The 23,096-nt window shown below is 38.7% G+C and overlaps 1 protein-coding gene across 1 annotated transcript in view; it reads right to left on the reverse strand.

The window, feature by feature from the left end:
- The window catches only part of TPH2 (tryptophan hydroxylase 2), a 105,626-nt gene extending 98,970 nt beyond the window's left edge, over window positions 1–6,656 (reverse strand). Inside the window, exons 1-4 of the mRNA XM_025926348.2 lie at window positions 6,448–6,656; window positions 3,767–3,919; window positions 788–971; window positions 577–677 (exon numbers count right to left, since the gene is read on the reverse strand). Of these exons, the coding sequence (XP_025782133.1) occupies window positions 577–677; window positions 788–971; window positions 3,767–3,919; window positions 6,448–6,552 (543 nt within the window). The 5' untranslated portion in view covers window positions 6,553–6,656. The remainder of the gene's footprint in view (window positions 1–576; window positions 678–787; window positions 972–3,766; window positions 3,920–6,447) is intronic.
- Between the last annotated feature and the right edge of the window lie 16,440 nt (window positions 6,657–23,096).

Consider the following 23,096-nt stretch of genomic DNA (forward strand, 5'->3'; position numbering starts at 1 on the left):
AGGTGGCCATTTTTATTGGAATAGACGAGAGATAGTGGTAAATAGATTCAGAGTAGATGTGGGAAGAGATGTGTTTTCCATCACAACCTCATTCCAAAACCCTCTGCCCTTCCATTGAGACTGAAGCCCACCACATTACTCTGCTCCTAACTACCTCCAGTCAAGGAAAATAGCGAGGAGAATTTTATTCTCTCACTGAGCCCCATAATGCCTAGGCCTCCCTCATTTCTCAAAGGGGTGATCAATTTCAGTTCATCGTTTTTCCAAGGGTCACCATCTGCAAGTATATCTCAGGCTGTCTAATACTACAGAAATATTCTCCAAGGTTTTGAATCTCCTCCTCTCTCCAATCCTTTTAAGAACAAATGTTATGTGGAAATGCCATCCTTCTAATCTGCTTCCAGCCACCGCATATGTACAGGGAAGCTTTATCATTTGAAAGTCTGCTCTCCGTGATGGGGAATACATAATAAATTGCTCTACAATAAAGCGTCACAGCACACAACATGGCACACTAGCTGGCACATGCGTGGAGCTGGAAGAGCCTGCATGGAATGGATCTTACTGGACACTTACTGGGTGATCGGCGTCAAGCTCAGAACCATACATGAGAACTCTGTGAGAGCATTTGTCTAACTCAGAGATCTTCCGGGGGAACCAGGGCACATCCTCTAGCTCTGTTGGAAACACAGTGCGAGTTCAAAAAAATTAGCTCACAGATTGTATTTTCCTCTTTGCAACATTTCTCAGATTGCTAAATCACCCGACAAGGAGAAGCTGGCCTTGCCTTCCTCCTCCGTCCAAATGTTCTCCGGCGGATTCAGCGTTACAATTGTACTTTGAAATTTCAGCAACTGGATGAGCTCGTTAAATTCCGTTTTGCCACACTCACAGTCCACGAAGATTTCAACCTCTGAACTTCTTCTCCGGGATTTCCTGGACTCGATATGAACCATGTTGACATGTTTCTCCTGTGGAAATGTAAGCAACATCTCTAAATTACCTTCAGGGCACAATAAAAGAGACGCCACAGGCTGTTCTTATTCAACTCTTAAGAACAGGTGCTAAGTGTCCACAGAGGAGGAAAAGACCATCTCCTTGCTCTTTGGTTGACTAAAACATGGAAATGTTTCCAACCACTACCTCTGTTAATGGAAATAAACACTGTATATAGTTTTTCCCGTCTTATTTTTTTTTTTAAAAAGAGGGCATAGGGGCGCCTGGGTGGCGCAGTCGGTTAAGCGTCCGACTTCAGCCAGGTCACGATCTCGCGGTCCGTGAGTTCGAGCCCCCCGTCGGGCTCTGGGCTGATGGCTCAGAGCCTGGAGCCTGTTTCCGATTCTGTGTCTCCCTCTCTCTCTGCCCCTCGCCCGTTCATGCTCTGTCTCTCTCTGTCCCAAAAATAAATAAACGTTGAAAAAAAAAAATTTTTTTTAATAAAAAAAATAAAATAAAAAAAAGGGCATAAAAGAGCATACACAGGGCCCTATAAAATGTATTATAATTATGGATATCATTGTTTTCTTGAACAGCCCACATCCCGCTGGGGGGTGTCCATGACTATTTGGAGGGGGGAAATTAGTTTATATCATCATATGATCCCCAAATTTATATTTTTATTTTCATATGTTTCAAAAAAAACCGTAACTAACCTCGAATCCCTGATTTTATAACAGTATAAGTTTTCCTCATAAATTAAAGGTTAAAACACAATAATCTTTGAAAAAATAAGCACATGGTACAAATGGCAGGCAAATGAGGCAGACACTGGGCAGGTGGTATGAAAACGACTGATAGTTGGGAGACACAAGCCAAAGTGCAACCCACATTGTAGAAAAAGAAAAGGAAGAAAAGCAGCCAAGAAAGTATCTCTACAGGCAAAAACAAAAACAAAAACAAAACAACAACCAAAAAACACACCTAAATGGGACCATTTATCAACTATTCTGTTTCAGCAACCTCCAGACTAGTTTCATGCAAGCATACATCATTGCAAACCTCACCCTGTGACGGATTTCAGGGGTAAAGTTCTCCTTACAATAAGGTGTTCAAGGGAGGGCAGCAATTTAGTACTTTATTTATCGGGTTGAAATTTGTCCAGCGATGCAGTCCACCCTTCCCCTGAGTTAACTGAAGACTAAGTGCTCCTCTCCGCCCTACCCTGCCCTTAAATAAGCCAAAACCTCCCCATCACACCAGATGGTATATTGCAATTATCAATTCACATTTCCTCATACAATCCTGGATGGTCTCAGAATTTTCAGCACGGGAGCAGGATAGGTGGTTTCCAGTACAGAGTAAGATCGAATCAAACAGATCCTCCCCTGTATAAAGAAAGTAGTCCTGAGACCAGGAAACTAGATACTCTATTTCTGTTTTTATTAACCTTTACAATAACACCGCATTTTCTAAATCGGCTGATAATAAAGGCAAGACTAATATTAAGGTCAAGAGTCTTCACACACATGCTGTGTCACTTTGGGCTCTTAATGTCCATTGGTTGAAGCAGAGTAGGTATTTTTAGACAAGGGAACTGGGGTTTGGATGGGTTAAATGGTTTAGCTCTGACCCCATGACTAGCTGATGGCCTAGTGAAAACTCTGGGCTGCTAACTCCTTCTCCAGGGAGTCTGGCCTGCCTTTGGGCACTGAATGGCGATGGCCCTGGATGATACAATTATGTGCAAAATATTTCCCCAGATTTCCATTACCACTGTTAATGGTCCCTGATCCTTTCTTCCAGGTCAAGAGAGAACGAGGAAATATTTGCCAAATGAGGCTGCTAATTCCCCCTCTATGGTCATCAGAGAGACCTTACAATAAAGGCGTCTTATCTGTACACTTTGACAAAGCCCTTTCACTCATATTAGTGTATCACAACAACCTTGTTTGGTAGGAATGATTACCGCTACTTTACAAATGAAGAACTTGAAGCTAGGAAGCAGCTAGTGATTAGCCAAACCAGGAGAACACAAGTCTGAATTCTCTGACTGCAATTCCAATCACCTTTCCACTGCACCGACAGGCCCTTAGGCACCATACAGAGCTGGGCTCCCTATCTTGCAGCCCAAATCAGCAGCCAGTGCCCCCAAACCAGATGCATTTGTAAGGGACAATGCTTGCTGAAGAGTAAGGTAGCCATCAGGTTTCCCCTGGTAAGAGGGCAACAGTGTTTCTGGGCTTTTCTAACCTCCCCCTCAACCAGGCTCTTTCTTGGGGGTTCAAACCACCAAATTGGACCTGGAAAAAAAGCTACTACATTTCTATAAAATAGAGCTAGCCCTAGCTTATATATGGGAAGATTGACTCGTCTTTCCAAAAGACGTTAAATTCATGAAACAATGAGGCATAGGAAACTACCAAATGCCTCTCCTTATGTATCTCATTTTAGGCAATAAATGTGCTCATAGAACATGCATACAACTCAAATGTTAACAAATCAAATAAGGCTGCAGGCTCTTGATATTTAAGATAGCCTGTTGGCTCCTCTTGCATTTGCTTTCTCAGGTGTGAGACTCCCATTTTTAATTACTGACTTTCTTATCTGACTATAGTCTGAGGAATTTCTAAGAGGCTAACTCAGAATTAATAAAACATAGCTGATGCAAATCTGCTTATTTCATTGTTTGACAGACACACTTCCCTTGTAAAGCTTCATGAAATTTGGTTTCTTTGAAATGGATTCAGTGATGTTTCACAGCAGAGGACAGGTGTGTAATGGGGCACATGATCACTTTTAAAGTTATGTAATGATGTTTTACATTTACCTGAAAGAGTTTCAACGCTTTTACCAATCCTCCAACTTCATTTTTCAACGAGAAGACAACAGCCGTCTTGCCACTTTCGGGACCAGTTTCACTTTTGCTGTTCCCCTTGCTGCTTTTTTTATCATCATTTTTGCCAGAGTTAGCTTTATTTAACTTCAAGAAGGTAGAAATACACACACATACACATACACATACACATACACACACACAAATATTGATTAGGATTCCAGAGTTCCCCTAACTAGAGTTTTTGTCAGATATTCCATTCATATGCCAGAAACTTCAGCAATCCTATACACTCAAAGAGAAGCTACCACAGAACTCATAACTTTTGATCATAAATACTGATCCAATGTATTCTGGGACACTATTTTCCAAGTGCTCTAAGATACCCCTCAGTGGTTGAAATCTGATCCAGGGGGGTCAGATTTGGTTCACTTTATTTAATAGTAACAAAAATCTGACCATCATAAAGTCTCATATATAAATAATTCCTGCTTTTCTTTCTAGGTTTATTTTACAGCATGAAATTTGGTCTGTTAGCCTACTTGCATAATATGGAAACTATAGTAATTAGTAAATAAAACAAAAATTAAGACCAAACATTTTTCACAACAATAATTTTAGTTTCAATTAAATCTTCAAAATAAACTACCCATTTCATTCTGAAATATGTCAGGACATGCACTGAAATTGATAACCTTACTTTCTGCAATTAGATCCACATTGTCAGTGTGAATCTATATCTGCACGAGTTCAACACAGAGGAGCATATTCAATTAAGGCCATCTGTGTTAGCGATAATATCTGAAAAGTGGCTGTTACAATCCAGCCACAAATAAAAGAAAAAAGGGAAAGGGAGGAAGGAAGGGAAAAAGAAAGAGACAAAGAGAGAAAGGGAAGGAAGGAAGGAAGGAAGGAAGGAAGGAAGGAAGGAAGGAAGGAAAACTAGCTAATCATTAGAAGCAAAGAGTAAAATCTGAGAAACTGAACATGATTAACACTTCATTAGCCATTCAAGATATTGTAATACAGGACTAAGTGATGACTATTAGCCCTATTGGTTAAAGACAAAAAATGGCAGATTTCAGAAACTTGGATGGATCACATTGTCAGAAATACAGAATAAAAAAGCTGGGAACTTTCACGTAAAAGACAAAGTGAAGTTAGGTTGTACTTTTTTGTGTTCTTTATACACAAACGAAGACTTGAGCAAACAGAGATGTTTCTCCCTGGCAAGTAGTAAGTTGGTACAATCAGACCAGTCTCAGGAAACTGAGTTTCTCACGTAACTGAGAAAAGTACATTTGATATGTACCCAGTGAACAGGGACTTGCCACTCTCTTCCTCTGATTTCCCTACCAGCTGTATTTTTACATGTTTCACATTTTCACATTGCCTCACTCACCAGATTTTTATATCATGGAAATGAATATTTTATTATATGACTTGAAAGAGAAAAAGTTCACGCAGACATTGGCATTTGACAGTATGTTTAGTCATTAAAGGCTCAAATGCCACAGCACTCTCACGCAACATCTGCCTTATCCTCACCACATAACACACAGATCTTATCTATTTAAGTAGAATTTTTTATACAAAAGGGTCATACATTAACCATAACTCTGAGTTCTTTGTTTTCCTTCTAGCAGTTCATTATGACTTCAAAATTCCTCAGTGTAATATCTCATCCAAATATTCATGATATTTAGATGTTAAAAAATCTATTTACATGTTTGGTCTCCTTTCTGCAAATTGATTTAAATAGTTCTATAAAACTTACCCCGATTACTTTTCAACACTTTTACCACTAATAATGCACTGTACAATACAACCTTCTGGCACATGTTTGGAGCTACAACGTTAGAACAGAACTTTCTATGACACAGACTGAATTGTAATTGGTTTGATGAACTCTGAGGTTATAATAATGAAATAGTATTTAATATTTTAAATGACTAGGAATCTGAATAGATTTTTCTGTTCATTGTCTTTTTTATTAAATCACATGACTATTACCTCAAATCAGGATCTAAAATCCCAGAAAATGTTTCCTTTTTTATTCTGTTAGTATTTCAATACAAAAACTATCTTAAATACTGAAGCAAGTGGTATATTGCTTTCATTACTCCATCAATTAAAATGGGGGGGAGATGGGGTAATGACGAAAGCAGGAAAACTTTTGAAAGGAACCAGACTTTCTTTTATTCCAATAATCAGCACCTATAGGCAAGAATAGAAAACATTACTTCTGTGTTTAAAAAAAAAACAAGCTTTGTAGATGGTTAGAGGTATAGGAGACACAATAATCTTGCGGGAATCACAGAAATCTATTTAATTTCTTCTCTCTGTTCCTACTCATAATAAATGGCCTTTCAAAATTCTACACACTCTGTTTAGTTGTAGATATAAGACATTGGTTCCTACAACCTCTTCTTCCTGATGTTCAGGAACTTCTTTACTTTCTACTTATAAACTTTGAGGAAAGGAAGTTGAGAACATAGCGATCAATATACCCACTTTATGGAGAGAGAAGAAAGACTGAAGGCAGACAGCAGATGTGATAGAGGAACAAGTTGAGGCATGTGTGCTTGGTCTATATCAGGTGTCCCTGTGGCAAGGATAAAACGATGGCTACCCTAGAAAACACTCCTCTAGAGTGCCAGCTACTCAGTACTCACTGTTAAGCTGCCAAGTATCTGATGCTCTTCAGGCACTGCTGAATCCAGAGAAAACCCTCTCCTTGCCCAGTATTTACTGGAAAACATCATCATTGCCGGCTGCATGGATCCCGATGTAATTTTCTTTCTCTGCAGCAGGGGGGACTAGAGGGGCAGTTAGCAGCGCTGGAGGAGACAGAGCGGAAGGGGAGTAAGATAGACGGCTGCTCCAGACTCTGTCCACAACCCTGGTGCTGACGAAAGAGCAATGAGAATCGTCCCCTCCCCAGGCTCCTTTATATGAGTGACTGGGGACTGATGGAAGGCTGATTAGAAAGAAACTCATTTCTGGCTGCCGATGGCCACGATCAGATTACAGACCTGAAGGCTGGGGTTATCTGTGCTCCTGTCGCGGTTTGTTTCATAGGTCGAACAGTCGTTTGGGTGTGGGTGGTGGAGAACAATACATAATGGGGATGTTATTTGTAAAAGAAAACATCTGTTCCCGGAGGTTAGCTTTCATCTCTCAAACCTGCTACTGGCAAGCTAACCTCAGACTTTAGGTGACTATGAGTTCAAAGGTTTTGGGCTTTCTTTCCAAAAGGAAAAAAAATTTTTTTTAGAAAGATCAGCACTGTTGAATCCTTAAGCCATTTTATTTTGTGTTAAGTGTTTTCTGATCTGATGTGTTACAACTGTATGTGTGTGATGGCTTTCATAAAAGGCACTGCTTCCCAATCCTACGATGCCGCTGTGTGGTGATATTCAGGCAATTGTATTGTAAAGGATATGTAAGGCTTTGATTTAGCCACATATGTGGTTGAGACACTAACCCTAGAATCTTCTCCACTTTGTGAGAAGGAAAAGGAAAATAAATGCCTGTATATCAGTCATTCCTTTGATGCTATTGACGGTTTCTGAATTTTTCCTCTCCACTTGTAACTAGATCAAATCCAACAATTTGAAATGTATAGATCAATTGAAGTACTTACTATTCAAACTTTAGTAAGTGATAATCACCATGTCACAGGAAAATATTATCAATCTCCTAAAGGCTGGAAGACTCTTAGCCAGATATGCTTATTTGACTGCAAAACTAAACAAAACCTGGGGCTGGTGCTGCTTCTCTGTACAGAAAACAAGATGAAAAATTTTCAAAACAGAAATGGATGAACTAGTATTAACTGGATATTAATTGTTTCTGGAATCTTCATGGAACATAATTATTATTTGACCTAATTTTGGAAATATTATTTGGCATGGATTTCCTCCAAAAATCAGCTCTCACAAACTGACAGGAAGATGAAGTGTATTTTTTTAAGATTTTATTTTTAAATAATCTCTACACTCAACATGTACTTACAACTCCGAGAGCAAGAGTCATATGCTCTATGGACTGAACCAACCAGGCAGCCCCAGTAAGATGAAGTTTAAATACATTCATTGAGGTTTAGAATATAGGATTTTAAGATTTTCCAACACTGTCCTAAAACATTTCAGTAAAATCATGCTACTTCTTACTATTAAAAATATAAAATACAGGGGCGCCTGGGTGGCGCAGTCGGTTGAGCGTCCGACTTCAGCCAGGTCACGATCTCGCGGTCTGTGAGTTCGAGCCCCGCGTCGGGCTCTGGGCTGATGGCTCAGAGCCTGGAGCCTGTTTCTGATTCTTTGTCTCCCTCTCTCTCTGCCCCTCGCCCGTTCATGCTCTGTCTCTCTCTGTCCCAAAAATAAATAAACGTTGAAAAAAAAAATTAAAAAAAAATATATAAAATACATTGATTGAAGTAATGATAATAACAATAGCTAATATTAGTGAGTGCTTAGCATTTTCCAATTTCTATTCCAAGAATTTTTTTAGGTAAAAACATGTTTGATCATCACAACAACACTAGCAAGGCAGTAACTATTATTTCCATTTTATATAGGCAGAAACTGAGGCACAGAGAATTTAGGTAACTTGCCAAAAGGTTCATACAATGAAAGAATGGCTGAGGCAGGATTTAAATTCAGGCAGTCTGCCTCCAAAATCCATGCTCTCAACTATTACATTATACAGCCTCTTAGGTATTCCACACGAGGAAACCTAAGTAGGCTCAAGAGACCACACATACATAATTTCAGCTAGAACAGGGTTTGGGATGATGTGTAATTCAACAAAACTTCGTTACGCAGACACTTTCTGTTAGGCATTGAAACTGATTTCTGGCGATGCAAAGATGAATGAGATACAGTGCCTACCCTCAAGCAAATCACACATGAGCTGCAAGAAGCACACATGAAAAAAAACAAGTGAAACAAATGTATTGACTTATGAACAGAAGACATTAGGAGCACAAGAGACAGGGTGCTCAATGCTACCTTAGGAGAGCCGGGAGAGGCGCCTAGGAGGCACTTCCTGGGCTGAATATTTATTTATTTATTTATTTATTTATTTATTTATTTATTTATTTATTTTTAATATATGAAATTTATTGTCAAATTGGTTTCCATACAACACCCAAAAGATGCCCTCTTCAATGCCCATCACCTACCCTACCCTCCCTCCCACCCCCCATCAACCCTCAGTTTGTTCTCAGTTTTTAAGAGTCTCTTATGCTTTGGCTCTCTCCCACTCTAACCTCTTTTTTTTTCTTTTTCCTTCCCCTCCCCCATGGGTTTCTGTTAAGTTTCTCAGGATCCACATAAGAGTGAAAACATATGGTATCTGTCTTTCTCTGAATGGCTTATTTCACTTAGCATAACACTCTCCAGTTCCATCCACATTGCTACAAAGGGCCATATTTCATTCTTTCTCATTGCCATGTAGTACTCCATCGTGTATATAAACCACAATTTCTTTATCCATTCATCAGCTGATGGACATTTAGGCTTTTTCCACAATTTGGCTATTGTTGAGAGTGCTACTATAAACATTGGGGTACAAGTTGGGCTGAATATTTAAAAGTGAGTATGTTCTGGGTGTCTACGCTAGAAAAATTAAAGCTTGTATTCAAACAAAAACCTTTACAGAGGTTCTGAGAACAGCCCAAATGTCCTTTGGTGGGTGAATGGATACATAAACTGTGGGACATTCATAAAATGGAATACTTGTTAGCAATAAAAAAGGAACGTAACTATTAATATACACAAACTGAATGAATCTGAAAGGCATTATGCCAAGTGGAAGAAGTCAGGCTTGAAAGACTGTGTATATTTATATGACGTTCATAAAAAGATAAAACTGTAGTGGGGGAGAACTGATCAGTGGTTGCCAGAGTTTATGGGTGGGGGAGGGTGTGACTCCAAAGGGATAGCAAGAGGGAGTTTGAGGGGGAATATTTTATATCCTCATTACGGTGTTGGCTACACTAATCTCTCCATGTCAAAATTCAAACTGCACAAGTTGATTTTACTATATGCTAATTTAAAAATAAAATTTTAAAAGCTTCAAAAAAAGTGCTTGTGTTTGTTAATCAGAATGGAATAGGAGATAGAAAGCAAGCTATTCACAATGAGATACCACCTCACACCAGTCAGAATGGCTAAACTTAACTCAGGCAACAACAGATGTTGGTGAGGGTGCGGAGAAAGAGGATCTCTTTTGCACTGCTGGTGGGAATGCGAACTGGTGCAACCGCTCTGGAAAACAGTAGGGAGGTTCCTCAAAAAATTAAAAATAGAACTACTCTATGGCCCAGGAATTGCACCACTAGGTGTTTACCCAAAAGATACAAAAATGCTGATTTGAAGGGGCACATGCACCCCAATATTTATAGCAGCACTATTGACAATAGCCAAATTATGGAAAGAGACCAAATGTCCACCTGCTGATGAATGGATAAAGAAAATGTGGTATGTATATACAATGGAATATTACTTGGTGATCAAAAAGAATGAAACCTTGCTATTTGCAATAATGTGGATGGAACTAGAGTGTATTACACTAAACGAAATAAGTCAGCCAGAGAAAGATAAATATCATATGATTTCACTCATGTGGAATTTAAGAAACACAACAGATGAACATAGGGGAAAAGAAGGAAAAATAAGATAAAAAACAGAGAGGGAGGCAAACTGTAAGAGACTCTTAAATACAGAGAACAGACTGAGAGTTGCTGGAGGGGTGTTGGGTGGGGGGAAGGGCTAAATGGGTGATGGGCATTACGGAGGCACTTGCTGGGATGCGCACTGGGCATTATATGTAAGTAATGAATCACTAAATTCTACTCCTGCACCCATTACTACACTATATGTTAACTAGCTTGGATTGAAATAAAAAATTTTTTTAAAAAGAAAGCAGGTTATTCTAGGTAGAAAGAATTTAAGAAAATATACAGAGAATTGTTGTTCAACAATGCTGGAGTATGGATTTGAGGCAAGGGTGCCCTGGGAGAGAGAAGGCTAAGGAGGAAAGCGGGGTCAAATTCTGCTAAAACTTGAATGGCATTCGGTGGGCTTTATGCTTTATCATCACCTTTTGCTGCAGGTGAAAGAGAACAATTAGAAGGGCGTTATGCAAGTTAATAGCATAACCACACTGGTATCTTAGACAAGAAGCAACTTGGAGGAGACTTCGAGACTGAAGGCATCCACCCCACACCACTTAGGGCTTGAAATAGTCTAACCAGTAGATGATGACCTGGATTAAGGCAATAGCATTAAGGATGCAATAGCAAAACCAGAGATGTTAAGTGCATCTCACACTTGGATGTGAGAGCAGGGAAAAAAGGTGCCAGAACAACTTCTAAGTTTCTGACTTGAGGGACTGGGTTAATGACAGTGGCATACATTAATCTAGACCACACATAAATAATAGCAATTTAAGAGAAAAAAAATTTTTAAGAGATAGAGAGAGAGCAAGAGTGGGGGAAAGATGCCAAAGAAGAGAGAATCCCAAGCAGGCTCCACATTCAGCACTGAGCCTGATGCAGGCAGGGCTCCATCCCATGACCCTGGGATCATGACATGAGCTGAAATCAAGAGTCAGACATTCAACCAACTGAGCCACCCAGGAACCCCTGTGTTTTACAATTTTTTAAAATGTTTTCATAATAACTAAATAAAACCCAAGAGAACCCAGGAACTAAACCATGGAAGATGCTCACAATTAAAGGTAGAGTGAAAAAGGGAAGCCATCAGGTAAGAAAATGATTAACAAGGTGAAACATGAAAGCTTAGGAAAGAGATAAGAAAGACTTGTGGTCAATAGTTTTAAATACTAAGGAAGAGGGGTGCCTGGATGGCTCAGTTGGTTAAGCACCCGACTTCGGCTCAGGTCATGATCTCATGGTTTGTGGGTTCAAGCCCCGCGTCAGGCTCTGCACTGACAGTGTGAATCCTGCTTGGGATTGTCTCTCTCCTTCTCTCTCTGACCCTCCCCCATCTTGTGCTTTCTCTTTCTCTCAATAAATAAATAAACTTAAAAAAATAAATAAATTCGTAAATACTAAAGAGAAGAGGAAGGAAATGAGGACCAGAGGAAGACCACTAGATTTGGCTATGAAACCGTTGTTGGTGACTTTAAAGAGTGCAGTTGTAGCAAAAGAGAGAACATAAAACCCAGTTTACGGGAGTTAAAAGGAGTGTGGGTGCTGACATGCAGGCCACAGGTCTAGATCATCTATATAAGATATCAAAAGACACTTCCCAATTAAGAACATAGATTTAACTACTTCTGCTCCTTCCAGGAATCCAGCTAAAACAATAGTATAATATTTCCATTCCTTTTTAAGGCACAAAAGAATAGCATAAATTCAAGAAACAACAGCAACAGAAAATGAGAAGCTGAGAGGAGATGAAAGAGTGATCAAAGATTTTGTAGACCCGAGAAAGCTAAACTTTAAGCTATCAAAGACTGAGAAGCAACTCAATTTATATTGTAGGCTCCCGTAAAGGCTCAAACACCTCTAGAAGAGGAAGCAAATGGAGGAGACTGGAAGAGAGTGGCCCAAATTCTGTTTAATTTCAAAATTTAACAAAGTTACAGTAATCGAATTGAGACTGTATAGGGAAAGCAAAAGGGACTTAACTCCCTTAAAGCCACTGGTCTGAGGTAAAAGTTAAGTTTCCATACGCTTAGAAACAAATACCTCTTTCTGGGAGAGAGAACAAATGAGAGATAACAGCCATTAATGGGAGTAATGGTTGTCGGAGCAAAATTAGAAGTAACAATTTAAAGCCTGCTTGCACAAGTATTTCTATTTTCCAGGAGCCCTAAAGAATGTTGACCACGAGGAAATGTATCCTGTGATTGTCTTGTGTCTACTAAACAGTAATGACCACAAGATAATGACCATGGGACTGAAGGACACTTCCCCACTCCCAGCCTTTCACTCTTTGGAAAAGTGCCTTTATAAGCCTTACATGTTACCCCTTCGGGGAGTGATATTCCTTTTTTTTTGTAAATTCCCTCATATACTAGCTATCTCTAATAAACTCTGCCTGCTTTCTTTCTCTCAAGTTCAGTGTTCATTTCCGTGACATTGAGACAGAAGAACCTGGTGCCGGGGCAACAAAATCAGTGTGGCACTGCAAAAGGATAGACTTACAGATAAATGGAAACGAATTTAGAGTCCAGAAATAAACCCTTTACATTTATGGTCAATTGATTTTCAACCAAAGTGCCAAGACAATTCAATGGGGAAAGGATAATCTTTTTAACAAATGTTAAAAAACTATATCTTCATAACCTTGGGTGAGGTGATATGTTTCTCAGATATGATACCAAAAACATACTCAGAGGAAAAATAGATAAGTAAGATTTCGTCAAAATGAAAAACTTTTGTTCTTCAAAGAACACAATCCAGAAAAATAAAAGACAGAAAAAATTAAAAGATAACCCACAGTTTAGGAGAAAATATTTGTAAATCAAGTATCTCATAGGAGACAGTGTCCCAAATATATAAGAAACTCTTATAACTCAACAATGAAAAGACAAATAAAGCAGTCTTTAAATGGGCAAAGGATTTGAATAGACATTTCCCCAAAGAGTATATGGCCAATAAGCACATGAAAAAAATGTCCAACATCATTAGTCATTAGAGAAATGCAAATCAAAAAACACAATTAGACACAATTTCACAAACCACTAGCATGGTTGAAATTAAAAAGTCACATAAGTGTTGGAAGGAAGTGGGAAACTTGAAGTCCTCATACATTGTTGGTGGGATGGAAATATGGTACAGCCACTTTGGAAAAGTTTGGTAGTTTCTCAAAATGTTAAACATAGAGCTATCATATGACCCAGTGATTTTACTTCTAGGTATATGTCAGTAGTGTAGTCGCTTCAGAAAAATGTTTGATAAATGTTTAACTTCCTCCAAAAGTTAAATCTAAAGTTACCCTATGACTCAGCAATCCCACTCTTAGGTACACCTCTAAGAGAAATGAAAACATACGTCCCCACAAAAACCTGTACATGGATGTTCACAGCAACATTACCCCAAATAGCCAAAAGTGGGAACAACTCAAGTATCAACTGATGAAAAGACAAAACATGGTAGATACATAAATGGCAATGTAAAGGAATGAAGTACTGATATGTGTTATGGCATGAATAAACTTTGAAAACATGCTCAGTGAAAAAAGCCAGTCGCAAAAGACCACATATTTTATGATTCCATCTACATGAAAGGTCTAGAAGAGGGCAAAAGAGAGGAAAAGGAGAGACACAGGAAGTAGATTAGTGGTTGCTAAGGACTGGAAAGAGGGGTGGGGTAGGTAGGAATCACTACTAACAGGTGGAGCGTTTCTCTTCAGGATAATAAATCCTAAAATTAGATATGGGTGATAGTTGCAAAACTTTGTGAATATACTGAAAAACACTGAAGTGTTTTTAGAGAGTGAGTTTTACAGCATAAGAATTCTATTTTAATTTTAAATCTTTTCTTAAAGACACTCTATTTTTTTTAATTTATTTTAAAGACACTATAAAGACCTATATTTTCTGCCCCTATTCTACATAGCCAAGACACCTCCCTTCTTGCCCCCAGTAGATGAATGGAGCTTATTCTCTGGAGAGGGTAAAATAGAGGGCCTCTGGACTGACAGGCACCAAAGTTGAGAATAGGGATATCATCCTGAAAGGAGAGTGATTAAATGAACTGGATACTGAGACTCACAAACCTCAGAAGGGTGACAGCCAGGCATTTATCCTCCAGCTAGGCAAAGCCTAGAGCATCTGAACAAAATGGAGCAGTCAGATCACCCTACAGTGAAGCCCACAGTTGACAAGCCCCAATTTAAATATTTGGTAGAGAGTGGGGGGTTGGATTAGTGAGAATTATGTATAAGATCAGTAGGTGAAAAGCCTCAATAAGAATTAGCTCCTCACTGTATGTTAACTATACTAGAATTAATCTTTTTTTTTTTTTTTTTTTAAGGAATTAGCTCTCAAAGGAAAATGAATGTTGGGGCTAAATTGCCTCAGCTAATTGCTTTGATCTAATCCATATTGCGGTATCAACTATATTGGCAGGTAGAAAGATACAGAATTTTGCATATGCATAGGGAGGACTGAGGGGAGGGGAAAGAGGGGTAAATCCACATCTTCCAAGATGGGGAGTCAGTGGACAATGCCTAAAACTGAAAATTAAAATAGTAGCAACACAAGCATATTATAGCATCAAGAGATATGGAAGTAAATTCCAAAAGAATTAGCTGAAAGCTGAAAATCTTGCCAACAGGGAAGAGAAATTAGAGAGTGGGGAGAAGGAAAAAGACAGTTTCTCATAACAGCAAAACGTATGGAAACCATGTGCATATGTGACATTAATTACAAAAATTAAAAATTTTACAAATAAATTATACTGCATCAAAATACAATGCTAACTAATTTGGGTGTAAATTTTAAAAAATAAAAAATAAAATTAGAAAAAAATACAACACTAGTTTTGGATAACCCTGAGTTTAAATCTTTGCTAGGCCACTTACCTAGACATATTTGAGGACCTGTTACTTCATGTTTCTCAACCTCCATTTCTGTCATACAGGGTGATTAATATCTACATTTTATAGAGCTGTTATGTCAATTAAATGGGATGTGTTTATAGTGTTTATCACAGTGACTGATAGATATTAGATGCTCAAAGTGTTAGATATATCCCTATCCCTCATTGATTCTGAAACCAGAGTGATAGAAATTTGGCACTGGTTTATAATCTTTGGAGAAGATGTCCAAATACAAAATATTACAAATGAAGAGGGCCATGTAATCATTAATGGCCATGTGAGTAAAAAGTTAAGAAATAAGACAGGGTCTACAAAATTAGGGAAGTTTTATTTTAAGGACATCAGTGAGTCCTGAACAAAGGTATTTGTGATACCTATTGAGGCATTTGTGAAAACAAGAAAGAAATAATATGGGCCATCCTTTAATCAGCTGGAAAACGGAAGGACCTCCAGCCTGTGAGGCTTTTGACAATCAGGACAAAGATATAGAAAAAGGTGATATAAATAGACTAAGGAAACCAAGGAATATACATGGTTCACAATTGGAACAGACCAATCTTCCCAATCTATCAACTTTCCCCACCACACACACATACTTCCATTTTATAGGCAAAAGATGAGAGACCCTGAGGACTTCCTATTTTTCCCTTACCACTCACTCCAATCACTCTTGACATCAAGAGAAAGCTAAGCTTCAGAGATGCAAAGATATGTGTTGGGGGAAATGATAAAAAGAAATAAACTAAAAGTAAGAAAGAATTCTCCTGGCTACTCCCAAGGCAAATGGAGAAAGCAGGTATGAAGTTATTAAAGAATAGATATGAAATGTGAGAGTATGGAAATAATTTAAAGAGAATCAATAATGATTATTTTGAAATTGGGAATCAACAAAAGTCTGATCTTGTCCTTAAATAATTTATTGTTCGGGTTTTAAGCCACTATTTCAGCCATTCAAGTTTATGTCACAAGCAAATTTGATACATGCCTTCTGTGCTTAAACTCATGTTGAATGAAGCAAAAGAAAAGGCTGAACTTGATAACACAAAACCAACCTAATTATTTTGCTTGGCTTTTCTTCCCATTGACATCTGACTCCTATATCTTACAGGGTGAACTTCAGGCTCCATGGCAGGAATTGTTCACCATCACGACCCCACTCCTAGTTCCTCCAACTTCACCATATGAATACCATGCCAAAATAAATGTATACCATGTATGAAGTATTTCCTTGTTGCAGTAGTAATTTATCAATAAAAGGAAATGAAATAAGCCTGCCATGACTACGTTTTGGGAAGCTCAAGCAGGCCCCTCCATAACACCATTTTCAAGGTATTCACAAACCAACATCATGTACATAGTTAATGAAGTAGCTGTTTATCTGGTACTTTAAATATCTACAAAAGGATCCAAACAAATAAGGCAGCGGGATGAAAAAAAAGTCATAGGTTCAACTAAAACCTTAGAAAAATGTCAGTTTAACTTTTGAGTCTTCATCAAAATTGATTTTAATCATGATAGTCAATATGACTATGCTCACATTTCCACCCAACACCACACAAGTGCCTCCACCACCTCAACCCATATTAGAACAGGTGAAGGTATTTATAACACAACGGACACATATTTATTCCTTTCGGGTACCCCTAAATACTACAGAAAATATTACTTTGAGGGGGGAAATATAAACAAAGATAAAGCTCTAAACTCTGCAAGAAGTTTGTCTCAACTGACCAGATATCTAAACAACATAATCTAAAATTAAATCACAAAGGACGATTTGCTGTCTGACTGAACCTACCTATGGTTGAAAAATAACCTAAAACAGCAACCCACCACCTTAGGCATCTATTTGTTCACTGATAAAATGTTCACTGTCAAATAAACACCATAATTTCCCATACTACTAAAAAGGCTTACTGCAGATAGATAGGTTTTATGATTGTTTTTAATTTTTATGATTACTGTATTTGCTATATTGACCAAGAGGGGTTGGCTTGAGAATGATCAGACCTCATTAATAAGCAAAATATGAGAAATATGCTGGTGTTCCCTATCATGTTTTTATAACAACTTTCATAAAAGGAGACTGATAAAAGACCAGCACATTTAAGCAAAATTTGAAGAGGATAAAACTGAAGCACAAAGGAGATAGTGCTTTACTTTGGAGTCAGTAGTCAGTGTTTCAGATGAAACCAGAATACATGGTTCAAGACTTAAACTCAACATGACCTCAGTCAACAGGAAACAAACCATATGGTGTCCCAAGGCTGTTCCTGTAGGATACTATGTTTTGAGGGGGAAAAAAACAAACCACAGAGCTTTAAGATAAAAAAAGATGGCCTGTGTGATATTTGGTTGCCATCAGATAACAATGATAGCATTTATCAATGCTTAATCATGCCAGGCACCACATTAAATGTTTTGTATGTTTTCCATTTACTCCTCACAACTGGGGTATTATTTTTCACCTCCAGATGAGAAACAGAAGGCTCAGAGAGAACAGTTATGGTCACAAAACAAGGCAACTGAACCAGATCTCAAATCCATGACTGTCTGGCTACAGTTTCACTTTTCTGTTCCATATTCTTAAGTTCAGTGGACATTTTCTACTATGAACAATTCCATCAGTTTGACTGAATTTTTCCCCTGACATCTGACTCCCAGAACTTATGGGATAAACCCTATGTCCACATCATGAACCTTACAAAGCTTAAGATGATGAAAGCATCCACATCCTACCCCAAGCCACCTTGAACTACTTGAAGAAACAAATGCCTCAAGCAAGTTGCACTATTTGTCCAGAAGTACCCCGTTAATTCATATTCTTTGTGTTTACATGGGTATGTAACTCTAAATTATGACCAAGACACTTTGAAATCAGTGATAAATAACAAGAAAAATAAGGTATGCAACACTCCCTAAGGATTTTAAAAGCAAGTTTAGGGGTGCCTGGGTGGCTCAGTCAGTTAAGCGTCCAACTTTGGCTCAGGTCATGATCTCACAGTTTGAGCTCCTCGCCTGGAGCCTCCTTTGGATTCTGTGTCTTTCTGTTCCTTTCCTGTTCGCCCTCTCTCTCTCAAAAATAAATAAAACACTTAAAAAAATTTTTTTAAAGACAAAGTTTAACAAAGAATAGCATGTAATGTATTTAAAATCCATAGTGATGCTGTCAGACAAGGTGAGAGCCCTTCAGACAAACTTGGGAATCTTAGAAAAGAGATTAAAATAAGAGGGATCCCCCTAGACCAAGGCCATGCCTTTCATGGATTCACTCTACTGTGAAACTATCCCATGATATGCTCAGCCACATGCAAAAGAATGAAACTGGACCATGATCTTACACAATACACAAAAACCAACTCAAAATGGTTAAGAAATGCTTACAATTGGGGTGCCTGGGTGTTCAGCCAGTTAAGCATCCAACTGTTGGTTTCGGCTCAGGTCATGATCTCACAGTTCATGAGTTCCAGCCCCGCGTAGGGCTCTGTGCTTATGGCACAGAGCCTGCTTGGGATCCTGTCTCCAATCTCTCTGACCCTCCCCCACTCACTCTCTGTCTCTCAAAAATAAAAAAGAAATGCTTACAATTATTGAGTCTTCATAGAATAAACTCCCACTCTTCTAAACTTACCTTTTTATGTCTATTTCTGAAATACAGAATTGAAAAGGGATATGGAAATGTCAGCAACCTGGTTATGTGAAAAGCATTGCAAAATCAAATTTAGAGAGTGGCCAAAAGAAGCAGTAATTTCTGTGGCAACGAGTCTCCTTTTCCCCCTACAATACGGTAATCGTATTACTTGGTATTTACCCCCAAAATACAAAACACTAATTTGAAGGGACACATGCACCCCTACATTTATTGCACCATTATTTACAATAGCCAAGCTATGGAAACAGCCCAAATGTCCATCCACTGATGAATGGGTAAAGATGTGGTGTGTATATATGTATATGGGTAAAGAAAATGTACTGTGTGTGTGTGTGTGTACACACACATGGGTTCAAACCCTGCATCAGGCTTTATGCTGACAGCACGTGTCCTGCTTGGAATTCTCTCCCTCTCTCTCTCTGCCCCTCCCCTGCTCATGCTCTCTCTCAAAAGAAGGAGAAGGAGAAGGAGGAGGAGGAGGAGGAGGAGGAGGAGGAGGAGGAGGAGGAGGAGGAGGAGGAGAAGGAGAAGGAGAAGGAGAAGAAGAAGAAGAAGAAGAAGAAGAAGAAGAAGAAGAAGAAGAAGAAGAAGAAGAAGAAGAAAGAAGAAAGGAGGAGGAGGAGGAGAAGGAATGAGTTCTCTCTCATGTCTGGAATGAGTCCACTGTAAGTTAGGACCAAGGGAATAGATTAGGAAAAGGATCCTGTTGAGGCTGTAATGGCCCCAAGATCCTGTCACCCCAATTCAATCTGCTGGCCATCAGCTCATAATTAAGAAAAGATGTGCTGGGGCGCCTGGGTGGCTCAGTCGGTTGAGCGTCCGCCTTCGGCTCAGGTCATGATCTCGCGGTCCGTGAGTTCAAGCCCCGCGTCGGGCTCTGTGCTGACAGTTCAGAGCATGGAGCCTGCTTCGGATTCTGTCTCCCTCTCTCTCTGCCCCTCCCCCACTCATGCTCTGTCTCTCTCTCTCTGTCAAAAATAAACATTTAAAAAAAAAAAAGAAAAAAAAATGTGCCTAGGCCAAGGCTAACCCACCCATTCTGTAAGTTTCAGTTTATGAAACTAGGGCTTGTCACCCTTCTTAGGTATGAAATGTCAAGGAAAGAGATTCTGTTCCCCTCTATCCTCACCAATCAGTAAAACTTTGGCATGAGTCATACATACTAAACAGAAAGCATAAAGGCTAATTTGGAAAACCAAGTAACAGGATGTGAAAGAAGCTAGTGAGAACCATAAGACTGGGCTTCCCCTTCTTTGGGAAGTCCATTAGCCTTTTCTAGACTCCTTAAAAGCTCTGTAAACCAAAACAAAGTATTTGTCCCAAAGTTACTCAGAAGTTGAATTTAAATTGGGCAATTTAACAAAATTCAGTTTTTAGACTTAACTTCTTTACAACCTAATATGTGCAAAGGAATGTATCTTGAATTTTGTCTTTTTGGGAGGAAGAGGATATAGGAACACCTATGTGTTTATAATAGCATGTCTATTAAGAGTACAAAAAGTAAAAGTACTTAAACAATTTCACTCAGAAAACTTAACAATTTGGTCTTCACATTGCCTATTTGGGTTAGATGCTGTTAACTGCTAATGACTTCCTAGTCAGCAAATACTCCATTTGGCTCACTTAACACTTGACTCAGCTCACAAAAAGCAAGTGCCCTAAACTTCCTTTGGGTGTATCCTGCATAGTTGTGCCCAACAGTGACAGCAGCATGCAGTGTAATTGCTGAGCACTCAGAAGTACCTTGATGCTTCTCCACTGGAGAGCAATTTGGTTTACAAAGTGAGCCTGTGACACCCATGAAGAGATTCTAGTCCCTCGTACAACCAGGACATACAGTATGTAAACCAATCTAGAAACAGCCCTATTTGTGTTTTTAAAGCAGTCTGCTAACCCATTGGGTTTGGTGCCCCCAGACTAGTGTGGTGTTGGAAACATCTATTTATTGACAGTCCCAGCAAAAGCCCATCTCTGAGGGTTAATAAGTCTTCTTAATTAAAAAAGCTGAATCAGAAATGGGACTGCTCATTGATCACAGCTAAGCCTATTGGAATGTTCTTTTCACTCTATCTTCTTTTGCACATAGATATATGAGAAGCAATATACCATATAGATATTTGAGGAGAAGCATATTAAATAGCTGACTCCCTGTTATTCTAACATTCCAATTATAACTTTAGGCAAATATGGTATTTCTGATTCCTGACAGTTATTAGAAAAAGAGACTCTGGTTATAATCAGCTTTTCTTTACAGTGAATTTGTAAACAGTATAATTTCCCACAGGCTAAAATAAAAGTGCTTTGGATATCTAAAAAGAGTTACAGAAGTATGTCCAGTCCAAATTGCCTTACCCCACCCCACCCCACCTTTGCATCAAAGGGCAACACAATGTTTTTCCCTATGTCAAGATGGATAACCTAAAAAATAGGAATCTATTTACAAAACAGTGAGAAAGAGATTTGTAATCAGAACAATACTCAAAAATCTACAACTTAAAATCCTCATATAAGAACCCAAGAGGAGAGCAGGCCACATACATTGCAACGTTCAAATGACAATGTATTCACATTAAAAGTACAGATGTTTAGTATCAGGTAATGACACTAGATACTGATGGAAACCTCTCATATTCACTTCAAATTTAATCCTGTTTCATGTTTAGGAATAAAGTAACGCTGGGAGTGCCTGGGTGGCTTGGTTGGTTAAGCATCTAACTCCTGATTTTAGCTCAAGTCATGATCTCACGGTTTCTGAGTTCAAGCCCACATCGGGCTGTGTGCTGAGAGCATGGAGCCTGCTTGGGATTCTGTCTCCCTTTCTCTCTGCCCCTCCACTTCTCACTCTCTCTCAAAACAAATTAAAATAAAAACGTTTTTTAAAGTTACACTGGAAATTTATCTTCAAAATGTAAAACGGAGGGGGAAAACTACATAGAACAGGCCATGATGACTGTCACACTTTTTACTAAAAATGGTGGCCCAAACTAGGGCAAATCCACCTTATCATCAAGAAACTATTTTAAAACTCACAGACTTGTCTACTAGACCGTAAGTCAAAATTTTAACCTATGAAATATATAATGGCAGTTCTCTAACTTCAGGGAGGTTCAGGAACCACCTGGATGCCTGGAGAAAATGAGACACTTTGCGAAACTATGTGACTTGTCCCCAAAAATATGCACACAAGACTTCAAATACAGTAAAAGATTCATACATCTGAAAGCCCCAAGTAAAGAAATCCAAGCTAGAAGGATGTTGCCTGGTTACAGTAACACAAAAGTCAGGTAAAGTTCTAGGTTCTTCAATAAACATTCTCGGTTACTTTATACAAATTATCTTTAATAATGGACATATATGAATTCCCCGTAAGTTTTCATTGGCATCCATAAAAACCCTTGGAAATGTCAGGTTCAGCTTTTCCTTATCTAAGCTTTTTAGTCAACACCAAGACTAAAGTTCCTAGCATACGAAGAGACGAAGAATCCTAGACACATGAGACAATCAAAATAGGGATGTTCTTAAATTCAAAAAGGCCTCCCACAGACTCTCATATCAGAATTGAAAATACTTTTTTTTTTTTAATTTTTTTTCAACGTTTTTTATTTATTTTTGGGACAGAGAGAGACAGAGCATGAACGGGGGAGGGGCAGAGAGAGAGGGAGACACAGAATCGGAAACAGGCTCCAGGCTCTGAGCCATCAGCCCAGAGCCCGACGCGGGGCTCGAACTCACGGACCGCGAGATCGTGACCTGGCTGAAGTCGGACGCCTAACCGACTGTGCCACCCAGGCGCCCCTGAAAATACTTTTTATAGTTAAATCAGAAATTACTTAAATTTTAACAACTTTAAATACCAGATAATATGTATTAATATTTTACATATTATCAGGGTACAAAAGGAACATCTTATGAAAACTGAAATAAATCTTTAAGACGTCAATCTAACCAATTTACCAGAACTATTTTAACAATCTCAATAGCTCAAGTTTATATAGCATTTCCTAAGTGGGTTTTATGGCTCTCATTAAGACTTTATCTAACACTATGCTGTACTATTATTTAAAAATGAGCTATACAGGGGCGCCTG

The sequence above is a fragment of the Puma concolor genome, chromosome B4 (genome assembly GCF_028749965.1).
Source record: "Puma concolor isolate L17-30 chromosome B4, mPumCon1.1.hap2, whole genome shotgun sequence".
In the NCBI taxonomy this organism is placed as follows: Eukaryota; Metazoa; Chordata; class Mammalia; order Carnivora; family Felidae; genus Puma; species Puma concolor.